The following is a 23,542-nucleotide window of genomic DNA, read 5'->3' on the forward strand; positions in this document are numbered from 1 at the left end:
GGCAGCCCTAATCCTTGCAGCCCTGCGCTGGGTCACTCTAATAGCCCTGCTCTCTGGCTGTTCAAATTCAGCCTCCAGGTGTTGAATCTCCGAGTTCCATGCCCGAGTGAATCTTTCATCTTTCCCTTCACAAATGTTACGGAGGGTACAGCACACGGATATAACCGTGAGGATGCTGTCATCGGCCAGGTCCAGCTTCCCATACAGAAAGTGCCAGTGGCCTTTTAAACTGCCAAAAGCACACTCCACAGTCATTCTGCACTGGCTCAGCCTGTTGTTGAACCGCTCCTTGCTGCTGTCAAGGCTCCCTGTGTAGGGTTTCATGAGCAACAGCATTAAAGGGTAAGCGGGGTCTCCAACGATCACAATGGGCATTTCGACTTCCCCTACGGTGATCTTCTGGTCTGGGAAAAAAGTCCTGACTTGCAGCTTCCTGAACAAGCCTGTGTTCCGAAAGATGCGTGCGTCATGCACCTTTCCAGGCCAGCCTGCGTTAATGTCAATGAAACACCCCCGGTGCTCCGCAAGCGCCTGGAGAACCATAGAGAAACACCCCTTCCGATTAATGTACTCAGAAGCTAGGTGGGCTGGTGCCAAAATTGGAATATGCGTCCCATCTATCGCCCCTCCGCAGTTAGGGAAACCCATTTGTGCAAAGCCAGCCACAATGTCATGCAGGTTACCCAGAGTCACGGTTCTTCTGAGCAGGATGCGATTAATGGCCCTGTAAACTTGCATCAACACAATTCCAATGGTCGACTTTCCCACTCCAAACTGGTTAGCGACTGATCGGTAGCTGTCTGGAGTTGCCAGCTTCCAGACTGCAATAGCCACCCGCTTCTCCACCATCAGAGCAGCTCTCAATCTCGTGTCCTTGCGCTGCAGGGTGGGGGCGAGCTCCTCACACAGTCCCATGAAAGTGGCTTTTCTCATCCGAAAGTTCTGCAGGCGTCATCCCAGACTTGCATGACTATGTGATCCCACCACTCGGTGCTTGTTTCCCCGAGCCCAAAAGCAGTGTTCCACAGTGGTGAGCATGTCCATGAATACCACAAGCAATCTTGTGTCGTATGCGTTACTCAAGTCCATATCGTCGGAGTCCTCACTGTCAGTTTGGATTTTAAGGAGTAACTCGACTGCCAAACATGATGTGCTGGCGAGACTCATCAGTATATTCCTCAGCAGTTCGGTCTCCATTCCCGCAGACCGAAAGGGAAGACAGAGTGTGCAGCACAAAAAACGTTGAAAGATGGCGCCAAATGTGGACAGAAGCACAGGGATTGCTGGGATGCGAACCGATGCATCACGGGGCATTGGGACAGGCCCCAGAATTCCCCGTACCCCTCCGCCCCCTTCCCACAAGCCACAGTGCCAGAATGGGAAGAGGTGCTCTGTGGGATAGTTGCCCATAATGCACCGCTCCAAATGCCGCTGCAAGTGCTGCAAATGTGGCCACTCCAGTGCGCTTGCAGCTGTCAGTGTGGACAGACTGCAGCGCTTTCCCTACTGCACTCTCCGAAGGCTGGTTTAACTCAAAGCGCTCTACATCTGCAAGCGTAGCCATGCCCTTAGTGAAGTCAAATGGAGTGTTGCCTGACTGAGAAAAAACTGAATGAACTACTCAAGATTTGGCACTTCGCATTTAGTGTGACTATAGAGGAAACAATCTTTTTCTTTCTTTCTTTCACTAGCACCAAAGCCATTCCAAGTTTTAAATTACTAATTTTACTGAGGAAAAAATTGCATTATTTCACCCCGTGAACAAGATATAAGCCAAATGCATGAAATCATATCCACTGGAAGAATTAAGTTTTCACTTTGGAAAAAATGCCATATTTGTTATTAACATAATTTTGGCTGTTGCCTCAGTGAGCCAAAGAAATAGTGGAGTGGAGGTAGGGTGATCAGACAGCAAATGTGAAAAATCGGGACACGGGGGTAGAGGGTAATAGGAGCCTATATAAGAAAAAGACCCAAAAATCAGGACTGTCCCTATAAAAATCGGGACATCTGGTCACCCTAAGTGAAGGGGATGGAATTTTAATAATATTCAACTATGCCAGCTTTGAACTAACTTGGATTCAGACAAATAAAAGCGTGTCATTTTCAGCAGCACATGTGAACTTCCCTAAAGCTTTTTTTGGTTGGCAAACAGATCCTTTTGCCTTATTCATAAATAAAGCAAGATAGCTTAAATACCTGCTTATCTTGTAGGTCTGAGGAGAGTTCATAGCTCTCAGAAAGTGATCTTGACCTTTTAATAGCTTCTTCCTCTGCTTGTTTTCGCAGTATTGATGTTGAGTGCTGAAGCTTAGGCCTCCGAGATCTCTGCTGCCCAGGGGAGACAGAATACAGCCCGTAAGCAGAATGGTCGTAATGCTCTGGGCTTATAGCCGAACTATGGGTTATAGGTCCTTGATGGTAAGTAGATGGGCTATCCAAAGATGTGCCAGTTTCACTACTTGGAGCTTCGCCTTCAACACTGGATAAACAAAGAAAGGGTGGGGGGGGGGGGGGGGAAAAGCTTTTAGTAAGTATTATGCACCAAAGATCTCAGCAGTTAACTATTAGTACAGCTCTAGTTAGCTTCAGATTATCCAGACTTAATTCACTATTTGTTAAAATTCACCTGTAGTTATTTATATTCTAGAGTTATGTAGGTTAACTATCATAAATTTAGCATTTACTTAAACAGATTTCTATTTTTGCTGCGGAGGTCTTGAGGCAGCAAAAGTGAGATTTCCTGTTTAACTTTATTACTAAAAATGGTTACATATTCTGAATAACTCACTTGACCATTTATAGGAAAAAGAAACAATTCCAAAAGGAGTTTCTTCCATTCATTTCTACTTCAGTCCACTGCAAAACCACAAATGTATATTTATATTTTTGTCATGTAGGACAAAATATAAGAAATAATGTCACATTATTTTCCCCCTTACCCAAAGTAAATGAGATTTTCTGTGGTCTGTGAGGTATAATGTATTCATAGAAATTAAAGATGGGGAAAAATATCTATGAGGGTAATTCTAATCTCTTTGCCAGTACAGGATTATTCTCGCACTACATTTTGTAGAATTTTGTCCAATCCGGATTTAAAATACCCCAAGAGATAGGGTTTTCTAGCTAACAAAAAGGACCGTAACTTCAGGTGTGGAATACACATTAGAACAACTTGAGACCTCTCAGAAACAAATATTCATTTTTCATACAAATACTAATGCTAAAGAACCAGGGGAAGAGAAATTCACGAAATGTGACATACAACCAGAATTTTTGTTTTTTCATTTATGTTAGAAAACTCTTACAGTACAAGATGCCATATTTCTTTTTCATACAGCTCAAATCAAACATTGACAGATTCGATGTTTATGTATCCTGCTTACACACAATGTTGATAGGAAATGGATTTTCATTTACACTGGTTTTCAAATGACTCAGCAACACTCCCTTCCCCACATGCGCACAAAAAACACACTTTCCCTACCTACCTTTTGTTTTAAGAACAGATACACCAGGACTCTCAAGAAATAAAATTCCACGTGCCCTCACCCTGGTTTACACTCTCATGTATTACTTTCATACAGCTCACATACACTCAAACATAGAAAACCTTTTCTGTTGTCTTTTAGAAATGAAATGCTATGGTCCCTGTTAGATACACACCACAGCAGTCCCTCCAGCAGTTCAAAGTACAGAGTGATTTCTGAAAGAACATTCTCCAGTGGATTGCAGTGCCAGAAAAGATCAAGGTTAACACTGTCAAACCTCTTCTGGCTTGAACAGTTTGTACTTGTGTAAGTGGGGGGGGGGAAAGGCTCTTAGATTTCTCAAAATATTTCTACAAACATTTAAAATTGAAAGCAATTCCTCTTTCCTTGCCCCATCAAAATGTGACTCCCCCAAAAAAGGTGTTTTCAGACATGCAAACTGGAAAGATTTCAGTCTATACACAAGTCACTTTTTCCGAAAAGGAAGCTGACAGGAAACTAAATCCCTTTCCCTTAAAATACAGCTGGTTTTCAATTTTTAAAAAAAGATTAATTATCCCAAGTTTAGTAACTGACAATGAAAATATGAAGCCACCCATTTAAAAAAAAAAAAAAAAAAAATCTACACGTACAGTTTCCATCTTAATAAATTCCATTGAGGATTTCCTTACCAGACTGCATCATACTGCCTCTTTCAGCGCTAAGAAGTATTTTTCCAGTTGAGGGTTGAATTGTTAGGCTGCATTTGTTTGTACCTAGTAAGTTCCTAATTAAAATCTATCCATGTAAGTAGTTTCAGTACAAGCACATGAACTTTGTTTTATACTCCAGTTATGACAAGCGACACCAGACTGTCACAAGGTTTTAATATTTTTCCTTTCTTAGCTCTGACATTTTTTGTCCTCTTCCCCTCTTAAATTGTAAAATGTTTAATAATCCTTCTACTGTGATGATTACCACACTGACATTTTAATAACGATTCCTTCAGTACATGGCTTCTTAATGACCTTTAATGCCATTAATAAAAAGTTGCAGCACTGATTTGAAAGACTTTGTTTTTTCAGGGCCAAGCCACTGATTTTCTAAAATGCTTTTGGTTTCCCCTCTTAATATTTTAGGTTTTTTTTTTCCAGCAGCGAATGCAACCCCTGAATGATTGGTATGGCTAATTTCATTTTGGTTGTAAACCCACTCCCTGTTACCACGTGCCTGACCTTTGAAGCAGCGACGTAATTATCTTTTACAACATGCAGCCCTCCTGCACAATGTATGAGAGGCTTTTCAAGTAAGCAAGCCAGATCTCCACTGCATATTTGGATGCTCTCTTCTTTTCCCCCCACCTTCATTGCCCACTAATTTAAAGGGTTGCGTGTGTATGCGCATGTGCATAGGAGTGAGAACAGAATCAAACATAAAATCCACCTGTCAAACAACACACCTTCCCTCTCCTTATTACAAATGTCATTCAACGCAAGTATGAACATTTTAATAAATGTGATTGGTGTGTGGTATTAAGGACATCTAAAGTCATTTTCTCCAAACTATTATTGGGCTGCACATTGCCCCATCATATAATGGATTTAACAGAACTGTGGCAGTTAGGAAAGTAGATCTTATTTCACAACAGCAATGGGCTGGTGAGGATCATCTCCTCCCCCATTACTCCTGACAATGGTTATACTAAAGAAATGGTTCTCAACCTTTCCAGACTACTGTACCCCTTTCAGAAGTCTGATTTGTCTTCCCTACCCCCAATTTACACCTCACTTAAAATCTATTTTCTTACAAAATCAGACATAAAAATACAAAAAAGTGTCACAGCACACTAGTACTGAAAAATTGCTCACTCTTATTTTATAATTAAATGGTAAAAATGAATCAACTGGAATATAAATATTGTATTACATTTCAGCATGTAGTATATAGAGCTGTATAAACAAGTCACTGTCTGTATGAAATTTTAGTTTGTACTGACTTCGCTAGTGCTTTTTATGTAGCTAATTGTAAAACTAGGCAAATATCTAGATGAATTGGTGTGCCTCCTAGAAGGCTGAGTATCCCCAGGGATACGTGTACCCCTGGTTGAGAACCACAGTACTTAAGGTAACTCATTTCCTCCAAAATGGATTCCAGATGAGTCCCCTCAGTGTACTAGCGGGAGAGGAGGCCATCACCAGACTTTCACCCAGCCACAGATTGGGAGTCACATTCTCATCCTGTGTGGGGACACTGCTCTCTACTTGTAGTGACAATTACAGTCATGGGATTCACTCTGTCTGGGAGGGTAAACAGTGATTTCTCAAGGTATGGCTACACTAGAAATGTAAGACTACATATGTTAGGTCGACTTTCACCACTGCAGTAATAGCTGAGGTGGCTGTATGTCCACACTACCCTCCTTGGGTTCATGGTACGCGTCCTCATCAGGAGTGCTTCCACCAACCTAGGAGGGGTCTCTCAGCTCCTCTGGCAGCTCCCTGTTGGGAGCCTGGCTGCCCCACAGGCTCCTGACGGGCACCCCTCAGCCCCCTTTCTGCCCCCTTTGCCACCCACTCCCCACCAGGATTGGGGGGGGGGAAGCCACAGAGGGCTTCTCCCTCCCCATTCCCCACTGGGAAACAAGTACACACACACACACACACCCTGGCAGCAGTTCTTATTCCATGCCCTGGGCCCAGGCTGTTTTTCCCCGTCCTTTCTCCTTCTCCCCATATATATTAGCCCTTTTCTTGCCTTTACTCTTTTCCTCTTTATTTCATGGCCTGATAAATCTCTCTTTTATTGCTTTGGTCTCCCTTCTTCCCCTGCTGGCTCCCACCCTTTTTCACCCTGCCTGCCAGCTCTCCTCATTATCCATCTCACCTTCAGGCTACACATTGCTTCAGCTGATTGCCCATTAGTGGCTCTGTTGGACCAGGCTATGCACATGCTTGCAGCTGTGCTGAATGTTTCAGGACCAGAGAAGCAGAGCATGGGTTGGTAGGCAGATGCCTAAGGGCATGCCTGTATATGTCAGCTGCTCCCGGCTGCATGGAAGCAAGGAAGGAATGCAGGAAGTTTTCAAGGAGCCACTTGCCAATTAACCTGTAGCCACAGAAGCACATTTCAAGGAGGTGTAGGACAGACTGGGGGTCATTCAGCTTCTCCTGCCTCCTTTAGTTCCCTCCTCCTATCAGTCTTCTCCTCCTGGATTAGTCTGGCATCTTCCACTTCCAACACTGCTGAATTGCCACACCTCACAGCAGCAGGGAATAAAACACATGATGAAATACAAGGGGAGTAAGGATGGGCATGTGCTTAAGGCAGAGAACTGGAAGTCAGGAGCGGTCACTGATCTCCAACTACTTAGCACCCACAACTCCAATTCAAAACAATGGGAGCTGTGTGTGCTAGACATCTCTGAAAAAAATCAAACTCTAGGGATAAGATACTCAAAAGAATTTGGGCTCCTAACTCCCATTGGTTTCCTAAATACCTTTGAGGATACAGGCCTAGGTATCTTAAGTTGGCCATCCAAAAGCTGAGATCCCCTCAAGGAGTGACCACTTCTGAAAACATAGGCTTTATTCACTCTGTGCCTCATTTCCCTCCTTCTATAAGAGGGGGATACTACTACTGCCTGGCAGAACTTGTGTGAGATTAACTACATTCATGCTTGTAAAGCACAAATAAAAACTGTGAACATCAACCCTCCAAGGCACAACTGGGCCAAGGAGAGGGCTTATTACTATAGGTCAATTATAATTTGGGGCTTCCACCATCTCTTAGCTTTATCCAACTGGGCTGTACCTGTATTATTTATGATACTCACGGATATCTCCAATTTATGGTAAGTTACTCTTCAGGGCTCCTGTCTATTTAGGGAGACTTTGGATTTTATGGACTGGTTCCTCTCCCCCACAATACTCAGATGACACATAAGCGTCAGCGGTCTCACTACGACAACCATAAAACAGTAAAGGAGAATAGAGTAACTATAGGGACAGACTGTGACTCTCTGACTCTAGTGATACTGTATCATTCCAGTCTCAATAGAAGGATGGAATTTAGTTGTCAGACAAGCCAGGAAGAGGAAAAGGCTGCTGCCAGCACTGTACTGAAGGAGTGAATGAAATGGACAGACTGAAAGAATGGAAAGTTAGTGTTTGGAATAACTCATGATATTGACATTACTGATTACAAGTAAGGATTTCTACTGGGCCTAAGAAATTCTTTGTAAGATTCTGTTTGCACCTCTAAGCTTTTTTCTTTTGGCAGAGAAAAGAAGCCGTCTGAATTGGCTCAGTTGATATTAGCAAGGTTCTGCTATAAAGAAGCCTGCAGAGACCACAAACTATTAGATTTTAATAGCACCAAGGCAAAAAAGGCAGTAGAAAAGGGGCAAGGAGATGGGGCGGAGGAAGGCATGGAGAGACATGGAAACAAACTGGATACAATGTTTTTAAATTGTTTTTACTTCTCACAGATATTTAAGATTATAGGTGAAAATCAACACTTCAAAATAACCTGCCTTCCCCCAAGGAATAAAAACTGCTGTGGAAAATTAAATATAGATGGGTTCGGAGGTTTTCTGCCCTCCACCATATGTGCAGATCTGGATTTCTTGCAATAGCGTCTCCTCATCTAACACACACAAGCATACATACTTTTTAAAAAAATGAAAATACATCAATAGAAGTGACATATGTGAATGCAAGTAGGATCTGTTCGTCTCATCAGCAGGGCAATAAGACAGGGGTCATGCCTGCAGTGCAGCTAACACTGCATTACCCATGATGCACACTGAGTTCTAACAGCTACAGAATCAAAGCTGGCTGCTCTGTTTGAATCAAAGAACAATGGCAATGTGAGACCATGGCTGCCAAAAGCTGATTTTCTAACTAATTTATCTGAATGTCAAGGATGAATAGGCTGAAGGATCCAGCCTCACACTAAGCCAAAGTAGTATACTATATAACCAGGATGACAATGAGCAAAACGGATGTTAATAATGACAAAAACGTTTCTTGTACCTTTAAAATCCTTTCCTATGATTTTGATGGCAGAAGTCATCTGGGATTACTTATTAGACAAACAAACAAATAGTAGAGCAAAAACGCAGCTGTACACTCAATTTATCTAGGCCTTCACTAAATCTGCAATTGGAGGGAGTGGTCTAGTGGTTAGGGCACAACAGGAAAGATCAAGACTTTTGGGTTCCAGTCCTGGCCTTGCCACTCTTTTTGTATGATCCTAGGCAAGTTTCTTACCATCTCTGTGTCTCAGTTTACACCTGATTACATCAAATAATACACAAAAAAGAGTTGCGAAGCTTAATCATTAATGTTTTAAAAAGAACACAAGATTCTTAAATAAAGGATCTTCATATTTAATATTACTGGTAGAATAATAGGGCCCTTTCATTTGCACCCTCACATTCTCTCTTCCTTACAAATCTTACCTACCTTTAACTTGACACTGTACAACACAAGCATATAAACAAAGGCAACTAAAAAATACAAAAGCTTCTTCCACTTTTTGGCCAAATACAGAGACTGGGGGCTGTCCCAAAATTTTAGGAAAGTAAAAAGTAAACCCTGAGCTCTCTCTTGAGTATTTATACACTATAGGCTTGATCTTGCTCCCAGCTGAAATCAATGGCAAAACTCCCATTGACTGCAGAGGCTGCAGACTGGGCTCCGCAGGTGAACACATTTAATGCTCATAAACATCACACCATGCTATGACAGGACCATCAAGAAATGCAAATTAGATGGTAAATATTAATATTTTACAGACGTCTCATTGCTTCATCTTTAAAAATATCTGTTTTACAGACAACTCTACCTTGTGATCCTTAGCAGCTAAATCAGGGTGTAAAGCATTTTTTTTTTTTTTTTTTTTTTTTTTTTTTTAAACCTCAGATGCAAGAGGAACATTCAGTATTCAAGACAATGTAAAATAAAAACGTGAAATCACTCAGGTCATGAAGCATTTGAATGCATATATAAGGCTATAATGGGTTCACAAATTAATGGAATAAGTGGACACATGCTACAGTAACCACACAAATGTTGAAATCCAGCACATTGTAGATCAGGGGTCGGCAACCTTTGGCACGTGGCTTGCTAGGGTAAGCACCCTGGCGGGCCAGGCCAGTTTGTTTACCTACCGCGTCCGCAGGTTCGGCCAATTGCGGCTCCCACTGACCGCGTTTCACCGTCCCAGGCCAATGGGAGTGGCGGGAAGCGGCAGCCAGCGCATCCCTCGGCCCGCGTCGCTTCCCGCCGCCCCCATTGGCCTGGGACAGCGGACCACGGCCCGATTGGCCAAACCTGCAGACGCGGCAGGTAAACAAACTGGCCTGGCCTGCCAGGGTGCTTACCCTGGCGAGCCATGTGCCAAAGGTTGCCGACCCCTGCTGTAGATTTTATTCTGAATTAAGAAAGTAGCAGAGAAATCAGCATGTTTCTGAACAGTGCAATAGCAGAACCAGACCACATGCAGTTTTTGAACAGCAAACACACTAGAAAACCCCTCCACCTGATCAAATTGAGGGAGGAATAAAAGTTTGAGGGGGAAATTTTTGCCAATGGATATTTTACTTAGACTACGTGAACTCACTGGTTATTTTTCCATCAGAGGATTTATTTAGAATGGGCTTATGACTAGGCAGTACAAAGAGGTGAGAACAAAAACAGGCACTAAAAAAATCCTGTGGTGTTATATGCATTAGAGATACCAGCACTATTTATTTATTCCTTAAAGATTTGTTGAAAAAGGTGACTAAATTATAGGCATGCAATAGCCTGCACTGGTGGTTCTGAGCCTGTCTGGCCTATTCACTCCTACTATATTATCAGTCGGGTTTCTTAAGGAAGTGCCTAAGGGCCAGCCCAGAGTGGGTCCCCATTGTGCTAGGCACTGTACAAACACAGAATAATAGATGATCCCTGCCCTGAAGGGCTTACAGTCTAAACCAGAGGTCGGCAACCTTTCAGAAGTGATGTGCCGAGTCTTCATTTATTCACTCTAATGTAAGGTTTCGCGTGCCAGTAATACATTTTAACGTTTTTAGAAGGTCTCTTTCTATAAGTCTATAATATATAACTAAACTATTGTTGTATATAAAGTAAATAAGGTTTTTAAAATGTTTAAGAAGCTTCATTTAAAATTAAATTAAAATGCAGAGCCCCCTGGACCGGTGGCCAGGACCTGGGCAGTGTGAGTGCCATGGTTGCCTACCCCTGGTCTAAACAGACAAAATAGATGCAGGGAGGGGAAGGGGTAGAAGTCACAAGCAGAGGGAACAGTGTGATTTAACATGGTTTTGCTATCTGATATTAGTTCTGCATTTTGGGGCGGGGGAGGGGGAGAAGTGGGTTTACTTAGGAGGAGATCAGTTAAATGGACAGAAAAGGGAATGGGGCTGAGGAGAAGAGGCAGGGTTGGAGAATAAAAGGGGCAGGTGGGAAGTGAAGCTGAGGCGAGGGGACTGAGGAGGGAAGGAGCAAACACCCAATCAGCCAGGGCAGAAACAGTCAGAGAATATTCTACAGCTTTGATTGGAATGCCCAGAGGTCCCTGCTTTGGCTGCTTCTGCTCCAGCTGGCGGTTCGCTGTAATTTTCTCCCAAGCCCACATAGGGAGGGAGAAACACCATCTGGGTTCCAGTGCCCCCAGAATCTCGGGATGCGGGTCTCCCCTACACAGTTTTGAGTCCAGGGGGGAGCAATGCAAAGGAGAAGGGTGGCCCCTGGCTGGGACCCATTTTACCCCTCCCCTTGTAGTAGGTCCCTGTTTTCATTGCTTCTGGTCCTACCAGGTGGCTCTCCTAAGATCTCTAGTCTTAGAGATTTTGCCATAATGTTTTGTAACCATATAAAAACAAATGAACATGAATTCTAAGGCATGCACAGTAAATTCCTTAGTTGCTAAGGTGTTAAAGGCGTGCTTGAGGATTATGAATAGAAGTGAAAAAAAGCCAATTTCTTGTCTTCCCAGTTGACATCAGATAGAAAAAAAAAAAAAAAAAAACCAGCGCTCAGTTTGCCCATGACAGTACTCACATTCTGTTCTATAGGAAGCAGATAATTTTTAAAGCATGGCTGGGATTAAACATTGCCAGGAATGGCAGTCCAGACTCCAGACAGTCTGCACAATCTGAATTAAAACCAAACCTAATGAAATATTTATGCCCGAGTTTCTCACTTTTTTTTATTATTAAGATTCTACGTTTTTCCAGAAATGTATTCTACTGTGATGGTTAAGGCATTTATATTAGTTTGCAGTGACCAGGCCATTTGCCTCCTTATTGCCAGACCAAAAATATTTTGCAAGGAAACGCAAACAAACCCTAGCCTCGGGAATTGCAATCTTCCTGTTGAGTCTGCCAACTGGTGGCTGGATAGAAAAGACTTAACCAATAGCAGAGCCCTCTTTTTTCTCCCTTCAGTTTCTGGATGCATGGTGTGTGCATCCTGTACCATACCCCAGTTGGGAGTTGATCCAGGATCCTCATTGTTCAAGTCCTTATGCCAGCTGAAGCAGTAGGAAGCTTTTCGGTGAATAAGCCAGTAAGAACTGTACTAAGACTGTATAATGCAAAACTCACTCTAGGCAGTTTATTTTCTGCAGGATTCAATGTGCATTTGCACCCAATGTGAAAGATGCAATCAATAAAAATTCCCCTCTTGATATATATATTAAGTAGTCATTAGAATGGAGATGTTGCTTTACATCCTCCTTTATAAAACATAATCAAGAATGTATCATGAGCACTAAAATTATCATTGCTGGAGTATCTCTGAACAAGTATAGCATCAGCAGTGGCAGTGCAAGCTGCCTCCATAAGCCTCATTTCTAGAGACAAGAGAAGTTCATTATCCCTGACCAAACAGTTGTTGGCCTTCCTACCAAGAGTATCAGAACCATTTCTGATTATGTTGGTTTGTTTTTATTTAATATTTATTTTGGATAGTTGTCCACTGATAACTGGGTGGAGAACACTAACCTCATTTAACACAGGTCCTTGTTCAACCATCAGATCATTATAACTTTTAGTCACTACTTCCATGGTCTGGATTCAGACTAATAACCTAGAGAAACAGGCCTCTGTATACAATTGCAATAACAATAATAATTTACTCCTATATAGGGCATTTCCTCCAAGGATCTCAAACTTATAAATATCTCATAAGGAAAGTTAAGTGACTTGTTCAAGGTTATAAACCAAGTCATTGGCAGAGTTAGAAACAGAACTCAGGTTTCCTGACTCTTATTTATCTGCTTTAGCCACTAGATGATCTTTTAGGAGATTGGAGGCTGCATTAAGTCCCCTGTGATTCCATAAATACCTAAAGAGGACAAGCCATCTTGTTCTGTCCCCACATACTTCAAACTCACATGCTATTTCCACAGGTGCCAATTTTGGGAAATTCTTCAATTAAATCTGCCCCTTCTCCAGCTTTCGTTTTTCCTACTCCCTCACCAAATCCATTCAAACCATCTCTGCCCAGGAGAAAAGTATACAAACATACTATGTTAAGTCATACAGGAGAGAAAATAATTTTACAAGCTTACTTTCTTTGTTCCTGTCATAGCTATACTTCTATCCATAAACATTACCAAAACATCCAGAACTGGAATATCTAGACACTTGAGGGATTTGTCATAAGACTTGTGAAGAGGGTATCAATGCAAATCAAACAATAAAGCTTTTATATGAGAATGCCACTTCATACAAGTATTCCACTGCAAGATATTTGTCTTAGTTTTAAAAACAAATATTACTGAGTGTCTAAATATCAGGGAGGGGAGCAGAACTGCCTATCAGTTTTGCATCAAATATGTATCTTCATGCTCTAGGTGTTTCCAAAAAAAGGAAAATCAATGCCTCTTGTAGCTCCTAGTAATCATAGATGCTGCCTTGAAATGGATTCAAGTTCTCACACCTGGTTCAGGGAAAGCAGTATGTAGCCAGAAGCCATCAGTGGAACTGACGTGAAGTCATACAGAGAAACAGAATGGCAGCTGCAGATGCAGCTGCTATGGTTAGACCCTCCTGAGAGGACGCCTGGGAAAAGCACTAGAGTGGCAAAAAAAGATTCAGGTCAAAGTCTAGGCATTCCACATAGGAACTATCATCTAAGAAAAGGAGTTCTCACATATGATTTGGTGCTTATGACAGCTACAAGATCTCTTATTTGAATCCCAAGTCTTAAACCACAATTATCTCAAACAAGCACAAACACACACAAATGAGGCTGAAAGCAAAGCTATGCCACACTATGCATAACTGAATTTTAACGCAAGTATTTGACTATACAGTGCACCCCATTGCTTCAAAATTGGCTTAGATTTATATACCTGTGGCGCTTTCCACGGAGAAAGAGGAGGTCTGTTTCATTAAAGCTCTGATGTATGCGTTGGATTATCTCAAATGACTTCATGTGAGAAATTTTAAAAGTATCCTTTAAAATACAGAACTCTTTCTATAGACATTTCATGTTCTTGACTGCTTTAATACCTACTTCTGTCAACATTACAATATTTCCAGTCAATTTTCAGTTGGCGAGATAAAGTGAGTTGAGATACATTATTAGCAACATTTACAGATGATGAGAATCTAGTTCATTCCCTTTTCTATTTTGAAATATGCTAGTAAATGATACAGCCAGTTATATTAAGGGAACTGGTTTAATTTTTTCCCCAAAAAAAGCAGCAACAATGCTAACAAACTCCTCAGCTAATCTCTCTTTGAACTTTGTGACATCATAAATTTGAATGAAACATCATTCCTGGGTACTGATAAAGGTTTTATCCGGGAAAGAAATATTGGCCAATTTCTTTTACTTAGAAAGCTCTTTCACAAATTCAGCTGTTTCTGCTAAAACCAAAATATGTAACCTTCAAAACCACATCAAAGCAATGTCACAAATGAGCTGATTTTATTAATTTAGAATTATTTCCAAGAAAAACCCAGATAGAGTTGCATGTTTCTCAGCAGTAACAAAAACCTTATGATACAGGATGTTTTAGGGCAAAATTTGCCCATCAAGTGTATATGGTAGGACAAAATGTGGATATTTTGCTGGCAACAGTGGATGGGATCTGTGTGTGTAGGGATATCAGAATACCAAAGCCAAGTACTACCACATGGATTGCAGAGGACAATTTTGCCCTCAGGGTCAAATCCTGGACTCAAGCCAGTGGCAAAATGCCCACTGATCCCAGTGGCACCCTCAATGAATAACTATCTTCCCCATAAAAGGCAATAGAAAATAAGTCAAAAGCCCTTTCCTTCACTCCACATTTTGAGCTATAATCTTATGCCCTTTTTAATGAGGTAATGTAATCTTTTGCTCCAGTCCAGGTAGAATAAGAAGAAAAAAAAATCATTGTTTTTTAAGGAGAGGTAAGCACAAAGGTGGAAAACAAAACAAAATCTCATAACACAGTTTCAGAGACACTGGTTATTATAGATTTATGAACTAAAAATATCCATCTAAAAAGAGCTTGCTTTGAGATAATCCTCAGCTTCCAAGGAAGACGGTGAAGGTTAAATAACTGATACTGCAGCCTTGACCAGTTCAAAAAGAGACAACACATTGACTAGTGGTTGGAAGTACCTCTTCAAAACAAGCACAAAAACACCTCAAAATGCCTATTTACTGCACTGTAAAGCTCATCTTCTGTACTGATGCCAATGCCAAAGCTGTATTTTTAAATTTCATTTATCTATTTATTTTTTACTTGTTAGAAGTTGTGAAATAGCCAACAGAACTTGTGCGGCTTAACAGCATGCTGCTACCTCTGGCAAAGTTATGACGTGATTTAATTGTAAACTATGTTTCTCAGCTCTCTCTAAAGTTTAATTTAGCAATGAATTTACACCACATTTTAAAATTAAAAAAACAAATTAACAACATTTATTACTAAAAGAAAGCTATACCTATTTTATGCTGGAAAAGGAGTTAATGAATTTATAACATTTTGGATACCAAGTATCAGAGAAAGTATCACGTGGGGTCTATTAGTTTGTGTGCATGGGCAAAGCATGTTAATGCTAATGGATGTTGCATGTGCATCAAAAGGATATTTAGACTCCACAGAAAAAGGAAAACCAAAAATCATATGTCATTTTATAAAACAGCCATTTTTCATTTCAAACATGACCATATGTTATCTTTTTTTTTTACTGAAGCCCTTGATATCCCATGACATTTCAGTTATTACCAGACCCGATTCTGTTCCCCCATTCATGTTGCATATTATCTTATTTGTGTAATTCCATTTAAGTCTGTGGGACTTCTTAATGTTAGTGTTAGAATTAATTACACTGTGAAATATAAAAGAAGATGATCTGTTTAGATGCATCATCTGGCATGGAGAAGCACCTTTTTATTTTGAGTAGCTACAAAATACATATTTTGCTATCATGATATGCACTGCAGCCTACACAACACTAATTTTAAAAAGAAAGATTCAGTTTCTGCAGCTGGGGAAGAACTGATCAGCGTGCACAGCTGAGACAGCATTTGCTACAGTACAATAATAATCCTTGTCTTCATACCAGCCATCCTTGGTTTTCTACTCTGTTGTGGCTTCAGCTGTTGTGTCAAGCCAATCAGAGGGAGAGGTAACCCTGAATGATATCGCTGCCCAGAGAATTAAAATCCAGCTTGTTGGCATTCAGGCTCTGTAGGAAGTCAAGCATCAGATTCCTGCTCTCTGCTTCTTTTCAGGCCCTGTTAGTATTCTCTCTTTCTATTTTTGTTTCCTAGCGGATATATTTACTGTATTTCAAATAGACAAAATTTAATTTAAAAATAGTGAATGAAATGCCATTTATTGAGCCAGAAAATGTTTCATGTGTTGAAATTTCATGCAGGCAACAAAAATACACCAAGATCCTAAATCAAATCGATTTGATGACTTCTACCACTCGACCTATTTCAGGGTTTTTTTCCTTTGCTATTTGAAACAACTGCTAATACAGTCTACACAGCTGGGAACAATTTTTGAGCAGGCCAGCCTTCCCCTTCAAGTACCTCAGTGTTCACAGGCAGAAGGAAGTTAAGGAACTAATCAGGAACTGAAGAACATACCAAGGGCCTCAAGCAACAGCAACGGCCACAAAAACAAATGCTGTTTTATTTTACATAACACCTCACAACTTGATTTGTTTATTTTAAACAATAAACACATTTTCATTTAGGTAACAAGCAAATATTCTAAAGGAGGATCAACGAGTCAGAAAGTACGTTAAACAACAAATGGATTCAGTTTCATGCTTCCTCAAAAGCCTATGTTAACTACCAAAGCCGGTTCAACTCTGACACAATCCGATGAGTGAACAGGGAATGGATTTACAATTAGTCTGGAGCTTTGGATGCCCCATTCTCTACTTAAAAAAAAAAAAAAAAAAAAGATTTTTAAGAAAGAAAGACTGAATAGATTTTTCACCTTCTTACAACTTAAATTGACTGTTTGTCTTCCCCTAGTGGCTGGATTTTCCCCAGTTATCAATAAATGTGATGATGTTACAGAGCTGGATAATTATGAAAAGCCAAATTCAAAATGAAGTTAACTGGAGAATGCCAGCACAAGACGACAAATTTAACTCTGCTTATTTTCCATTACATCTAGAAACACAGTACTCCTCTGACAATGCAGCCACCCCTTCCACTCTGACTGCCCCTTAACCCAGCTCAAGTTTGGAGAGAATTTAGCAGTGTTTTACTTCAAAGAAAAACAACATAATTTCAACATGCATAAATGCGCACGAACAGACGTAAGAATGTATTGCATTGGGTAGTAAAGAAATTGGATAATAGACACAACACAGTTACTGTACAGAGCTTGCTCCTGTGCTCAATGAAGTTGAGAGGAGTTGAGGATGAGGAACTGGCCATCAGTGAGGTACACGCTCTGAAAGATGTCTTTATATTGTGACTCACTGGAATGTAATCAAGGCTGAGCAGCCTTTAATCATAGGCCTCTTCATAAACGTGATTTTTTTATCCTTTGCAACACACACTGAGTTTTCTAGAATCGCAGTATGCACAGTATTTAGGAAAACAGTCTGGAAGGGAGATGGGTTCTGTATTAAGGGGAGATAAAAGATCAGAGCTTCTTACATTCTGGCCAAAGAATTTAACAAACCAACGTACACAAAACACTTGAAGTCTTGTACAACAGAATACACATACAGTGTTACTGTGTGCAGCCCCTCACTACCAGGGTGAGACACAAACCAGCAGACTCCCTAGTCTTTAACAAGTACAAGAGCTATCAACAACTTTTTTTTAATCAGACCTCCAGCTTTTTCCAGCTCCTCTCCTCTAAACTGAGCCAGCGATCTATCAGATCTCTGATTGCCATTTTAATGGTCCCACCTCTATTAGGGGCGGACTAAGTGCAGACTCTCAGTGGGTTGGAGGTGGAGTTTTTCTAGCCCTGCCTCTCAACAATCACAGTAAAAAGGCGGAGTAGGTCTAGGGCAGTATTTCTCAATGACTGGTCCATGGACTGGTGCCAGTCCCTGAGATCTTCCTGACAGTTTAAGAAGGCAGCAAGCTGGTCCCTGGTATCAAAAAGGTTGAGAAATACTGGTAGGGAACTACCACCACCACACTACTGGTGGGCCTTACTGTGATGTGTTGAAAACTGTGTTAAAATTGTGATCTATCACTTGAAATTCAGAGGGGTTCTCCTGGTCCTGCTTTCAGGCAAAAGGGCTTTGTAGGGAAATATGCAATCAAAGTCAATCTACAGACAAATAGCCTAGAGTAAGGTGGGTGAGTTGTGCCTCTCTCTGTTAGGGAGCAGCCTGCTTTGTCTCTCTCTGGTTTGAGAGAGACAAAATAACACTCTTGTTATTCTGAATTCAGAAAGAGAGTGTTTTACTGAAAGATTGCAATGTGAGTATTTTATGTATTTACCTCATTTTTCTGTTTGTATGAAATGAAACATATCCTTAAGATGCAGAGGTTTTGGGTGTCTACTACAGCTTGCTGTCAGCCAGGAACTTTCTCCTCATGAAGATGCCTTAGAATTTCTCCAGGGTTTACTTTACTCTATATGCAAAACTATTGGCCACTCGCAAACAGTTCTTAATACTGGAGAGTTTCACACACAACCAGAACACTTAATAGCTTATTTTTGAGACAAATTACTGAGATCCTGATTCTCCACTATGTTCAAGCAGTGCTGGGGTGTAGTGAACAGTGGTGGCTATGGACTGCCAGCTACAGCTCCATGATCCCAGCCACTCAGCCCTGAGGGATGTTCTAGCAGCAAGGGGCCTATTCTAATGTTCACTAACGGAGCTTTCACTGGTGGGGAACTGGGCATACGGAGCTCAGCTCCATCTCACTCACTCCTGCCAAGCCTGTCCCTGCCCCCCACCCTTTCACCTTATGCTGGGGGTAGGTAGCAACACCAGGCAGAGGAGGATGCTATGCCACCTTGCCATCTTCATGCCAGTGTAGATTCCCTCTACATAAGATAAATTCTCCAGGGGGAATCTCTGGCCTTTTTAAGTTAACTTTGTGCTGCTTAGGCAACGCAAAGTCAATTTAGCAGATTAGAGAATCTAGCCCGGTGGATACTAGTTGGTTCCAGACAAGGAAACCAACCTCCCCCAATAAAATACTCAGAACACATAGGCTTTATAGGCCATTAGCCATGGCTGAGTACAGTCTAATCTTTCCGCCCCAGGAAATACTTTTCTAGGGCTGCAAGAAATAAAGACTTCAAGATGGGTACTCAGTATTTTTAACCAAACTTGAGACAAACTGGACACCAATAATCAGAGGCCACTTTTGAAAATAGTCAGTCTAAACTAACCCTGTATTACATGCACCAACATGGTAGGGAATAAACAGCATTATTTCTTTTTAATTATGCACTTGTTCTACTCAAATCTCTCTCTCACCATGGTCTGCTACTAAAAATATAAACAAAACTTGAGGCTGCAGTGAGCCTATAACAACTACAACCATTTCCCTGCATATTGAAGAAACATCCTCCTCTTCCAGTTTCTTAAAAAAAATAAGCACCCCTTGTTGTCCAGTGTTTTACAATCTCAAGGTCTTCTTACCAAGGTGCATAGAAAATTGTTTGAGACAAAGTAGCTCAATGTAACAAGAGTATAAAATTAACAATACTTTGTATTTCTGTGCCACCTTTTCTTAGCCGATCCCTGAGCATTTACAGACATTAACTAAAACTCATGACACGCTTGTGAGATATCTGCATAGGGATCAGTGAAGCCACCCCTGGAATGGAAAGCAACAGTTGTTTAATGGCAAACTACATACGAGTGTAAGAAGGGAAAGTGAATGTAAATTCTATATTCAACTGAAAGTGCAGAAGGAGTTTAGGTCAAGAGAAAAGTAATTACCTGAGCTGGAATATGACCAGGAAGCCAAAGCTTAACAGTCCCACTCATACAGAAAATGCTATTGGAGCTCTAACCCAGAGATGATCAGGAGTTCTGGTATATGTCTCATTTGAATGATAGCAACTCCTGCCACAGCAATACAGAACCTCGAACACAACACCGGGGTACTGGTGCAACACTAACTCAAAGGAGGAAGAGCTACTAACTGAATCATCCACATAGCTTCCTTCAGCTTTTCTCCTTGGAGTTCTCCCATGCAAGTACTGACCTGGCCTTACCCTGCTCAGCTTGTGGGAACTGAAAGGATCACAGAAGCAGTCGTTATGGCTGCAGGCTAAGTATATGCTAACCCAAGTCAAGAACACGTTAGCACACAGATGAGCCTGAGCTACAATGCTCAGAACCAAATGTGCATTTCAACTTCCCCAAGCTTCAGAGGTGTTCAGATGTGGTTTGGCCATTTATAAGGCTAGGGACCAGGTGTGAAATTCTGAATCCAAATTTGAACTTTCCCATAGTTGGGAGCTGCTCAGATCTGGAGGAAGCTCTTCACTACTCTAAAGAGTTCCATACAAGAGAAACAAAATATTAGGTTTGTGCCCTTTTGTGGGCAGGGTGTGGAGGGGTTTTGCGTCTTTTTTTTTTTTTTTTTTAAAAAGAGCATTAGAAACGTAGGACATGTCTACCCTGTTTAGCTTGGGAGACTCGATGGACAGAAAGAGAACCAGAGTATTTGTCAGAATGGTTAAAATCCTTGGGCCTGATTTTTTAATTGTTCTGCACCACGTAGTCATTTATACCAATGCAAGGTGAGTGTATAGTTATACACATCAGAACAGTAGCATTTCACACCCACTTTGCACAGTCCAAATGATTACACACTGTGCAGCACAACAGAGAATCAGGCCCTTTGTACTTCCAGCTGTTTGGAAGGCATTTGAGTTTAATAAGTATTAACAAAAACAAAACAAAAGTTTGTTAGGCTTTGTCTACACTACACAGCTTTTAGCGACACGGCCATGTCGACATGGTCATGTCGCTAAAAGTCTGGCAGTTTGTCGGCACTTCTGCCAACAAAATAATTCCACCCCCTACGAGTGGGGTTCGCGTGGTCGACAGGAGAGTGCTCCTGCTAACAATGAGCCATTTACACTGCCACTTGCGCGGCAAAAAACTTTTGTCTTTCGGGGGGGGGGGGGGGGAGAGGAGAGGGGCTTTTTAAAGCACCTGTGAACAACAAAAGTTGTGTCGTTCAATTGGCAGTGTAGACAAAGCCTAAGATATACAACACCCCACTTTTCATGAATTGAGGGCTGTGAAAGCTCTCATTCTCCCCTTCTCCAGAAAAAACAAAACAAACAAAAACAACAACAAAAAACCCACAAAATTCAATATACTTTATCTCAGTAAAAGTAAAAAACAGAAACAAAATAACCTTAAAAAATTAAACACACTTTCAGGCCTTCTTTGTCCATCATAAGGAATCAAAAAAGGTCAAAAGCTATTTTTGTCATTTGCAGGTCACCTTTAACATTAAAATGAATACATCTTAGGGCTTTGTGGTACAGCAGATCAAAGCACCAGTCTCTATTCTCTGGCAACTTGAATCAAATCATTATGTCACAGTGAAATAAACCTGTAGTCTCCATCTAGATCCTAATTACAAATGTCCACCTAACAAAACCATGATATAATCTGGCATGACATAAGAAGTTATATGGGTACGTGATTAAAATATTTTCTGTTAATAAGTGTCACTAGAAGCTTGTGATCAGTAGTTATCTTTGCAAACCCAAGCCATATAAATTAAACACAATCTATATTTAAATAACTTTTGACATAAGGTGACAACATCCACAATGCTGAAAATGAACGTTCAAATTCTGGGCCAGATTCCCCTCACACCTATGCAATCTCATTAGATGATGGAAATTCATGGGTGAAACTGAGAACAGAATTTGGCCCTTGGCCCACAGTCCATTCCAGTATAAAAAGAAAACTCAAATACAGCGTGCTGTGCTATTAAAATTATGGAACGGAAAAAATTAAGGGATTTTGAAAATATCACCCCAACACCTGTCTTTATGTACAACAAATTTACAATACTGGGTGAAGTTCTCTCATAAATGGGGATGAATTCTTGCAACACACAGACACAGCTGCCAAGCTTTGTACAGATCCATGTGTAATACTCTCAGTGAGAACAAGTAATTATATTTTCCTCAGGCTGTGCCCCTTTGTCTGCATGCAGTGGGCCAGGAATGAGTGAGTCGGGGGTGGGGGAGAGGCTGGAGCCTATATTTTTGCACACCTCAGAAGCTGACGGGCGGGGATGTCGAAAGAAAAGGGCAGTTGAGGGAAACTTAGAGTTGTAGGAGGAATGGGACAGTGAAGCTGGAGGAAGCCTGAGCCCACAGTGTCCAAAAGGAGAAACTACAGGGGACTCTGTCCAGCCTTGCTGGATGCTTGGCAGTACAATCTTACGACCATCACTATTTCACAGTTTCCCAAAAACCAGCCCTGTGATGAGGGCTGAATTACATTTTAATTACAGCCCCTGGGCTGCGGTACAAAGTTAGGGCCACACAGCAGATGTCAGATGGAGCTTTGCACAAAGATAGAATATGACACTAATGTAGAGAATCAGGCCAATTTTTTCATGACCTCTGATTTTTTTGTGCCTCTGTTTCCAGATACTCAACCTGAGACACCTTGAGCCTGGAGTTTCAGAGGTGCTGAACACCCCCAGTTTTAACAGGTGTCAATGGGAACTGCAGGTGCTCAGCACTTTTGTAAAGCCCAAGATAGCACCAAGTTGGAGACCCCAAATCTGCAGCAATCGAAATCTGAGGCCACCTCTGAAAATGGTCTAAACGGTTACTGTTCCAGCAGTCAGTCAGTGGGGGAGTGGCTATGTGATGCAGGTCCACTTTTGGAATCACAGCTATTTCTACATTTTTATGGTTTGGTCATGTGCAGTTAGCCAGTTTGCAAGCACATCTGCAGTAACTGTGGGTAAGTTAGCCACACAACTGTGCAACCTTTGCCATAGGAAAATCTACTCTTTGAAGGGTCATCATTAAACTTCAGAGCTGACACCGCCAAGATGAATAGGGGCAGCTGGCTTTTTAAGTTGTTGTTTCAGGCTGTCTAAGATAATAGTACCTTACTTCACATTCAGAAGAGAGTCTCTTCTGTACCCAGAATGGATAGAAATTGAACAAAAAAATTAAATCAATAAAAAAAGTTTTCATTCTGCAGAATGTGAATGTGTCATAAGGCTCAGAAATCCCTCAATTAGACCAGAGCTACCATGAGGCCCAGGCACGTGCAGTTCATGACTGAGTCAGTTTTTTTGCAGTATGGAGAGGCCTACCAGTGAGTATCCAGTAAACTCATTAGCCAGCTGTTAGAAAATGTTTCAGTATAGATTTGGAATAGGAAAAACAAATCAAGAGTTATAGTTAGGCTGGATAGCTGCACTTCTCAGATGAGAGAGGGTACTCGGGCTTTTGGATTTTCCCATCTGAGCAGTGCAGATTATTTAATAAAATTGCATGGCTCTTTGTGTTATCAATTAACTATATCAGGCAGGGCTGGGATGTGGAATTACTTCTCAAATCAGAATTCAGCTGAATTCAGATACAGCTCCCCTTCCCCAAAT

At 41.2% G+C, this 23,542-nt stretch overlaps 1 protein-coding gene across 1 annotated transcript in view; it reads right to left on the reverse strand.

Moving 5' to 3' along the window:
• Positions 1-23,542, reverse strand: part of IQSEC1 (IQ motif and Sec7 domain ArfGEF 1) — a 685,037-nt gene that overhangs the window by 78,574 nt on the left and 582,921 nt on the right. The window contains exon 5 of the mRNA XM_065408003.1: positions 2,200-2,482. Within this exon, the coding sequence (XP_065264075.1) occupies positions 2,200-2,482 (283 nt within the window). The remainder of the gene's footprint in view (positions 1-2,199; positions 2,483-23,542) is intronic.

This window comes from Emys orbicularis, chromosome 7 (genome assembly GCF_028017835.1).
Source record: "Emys orbicularis isolate rEmyOrb1 chromosome 7, rEmyOrb1.hap1, whole genome shotgun sequence".
NCBI lineage: Eukaryota > Metazoa > Chordata > Testudines > Emydidae > Emys > Emys orbicularis.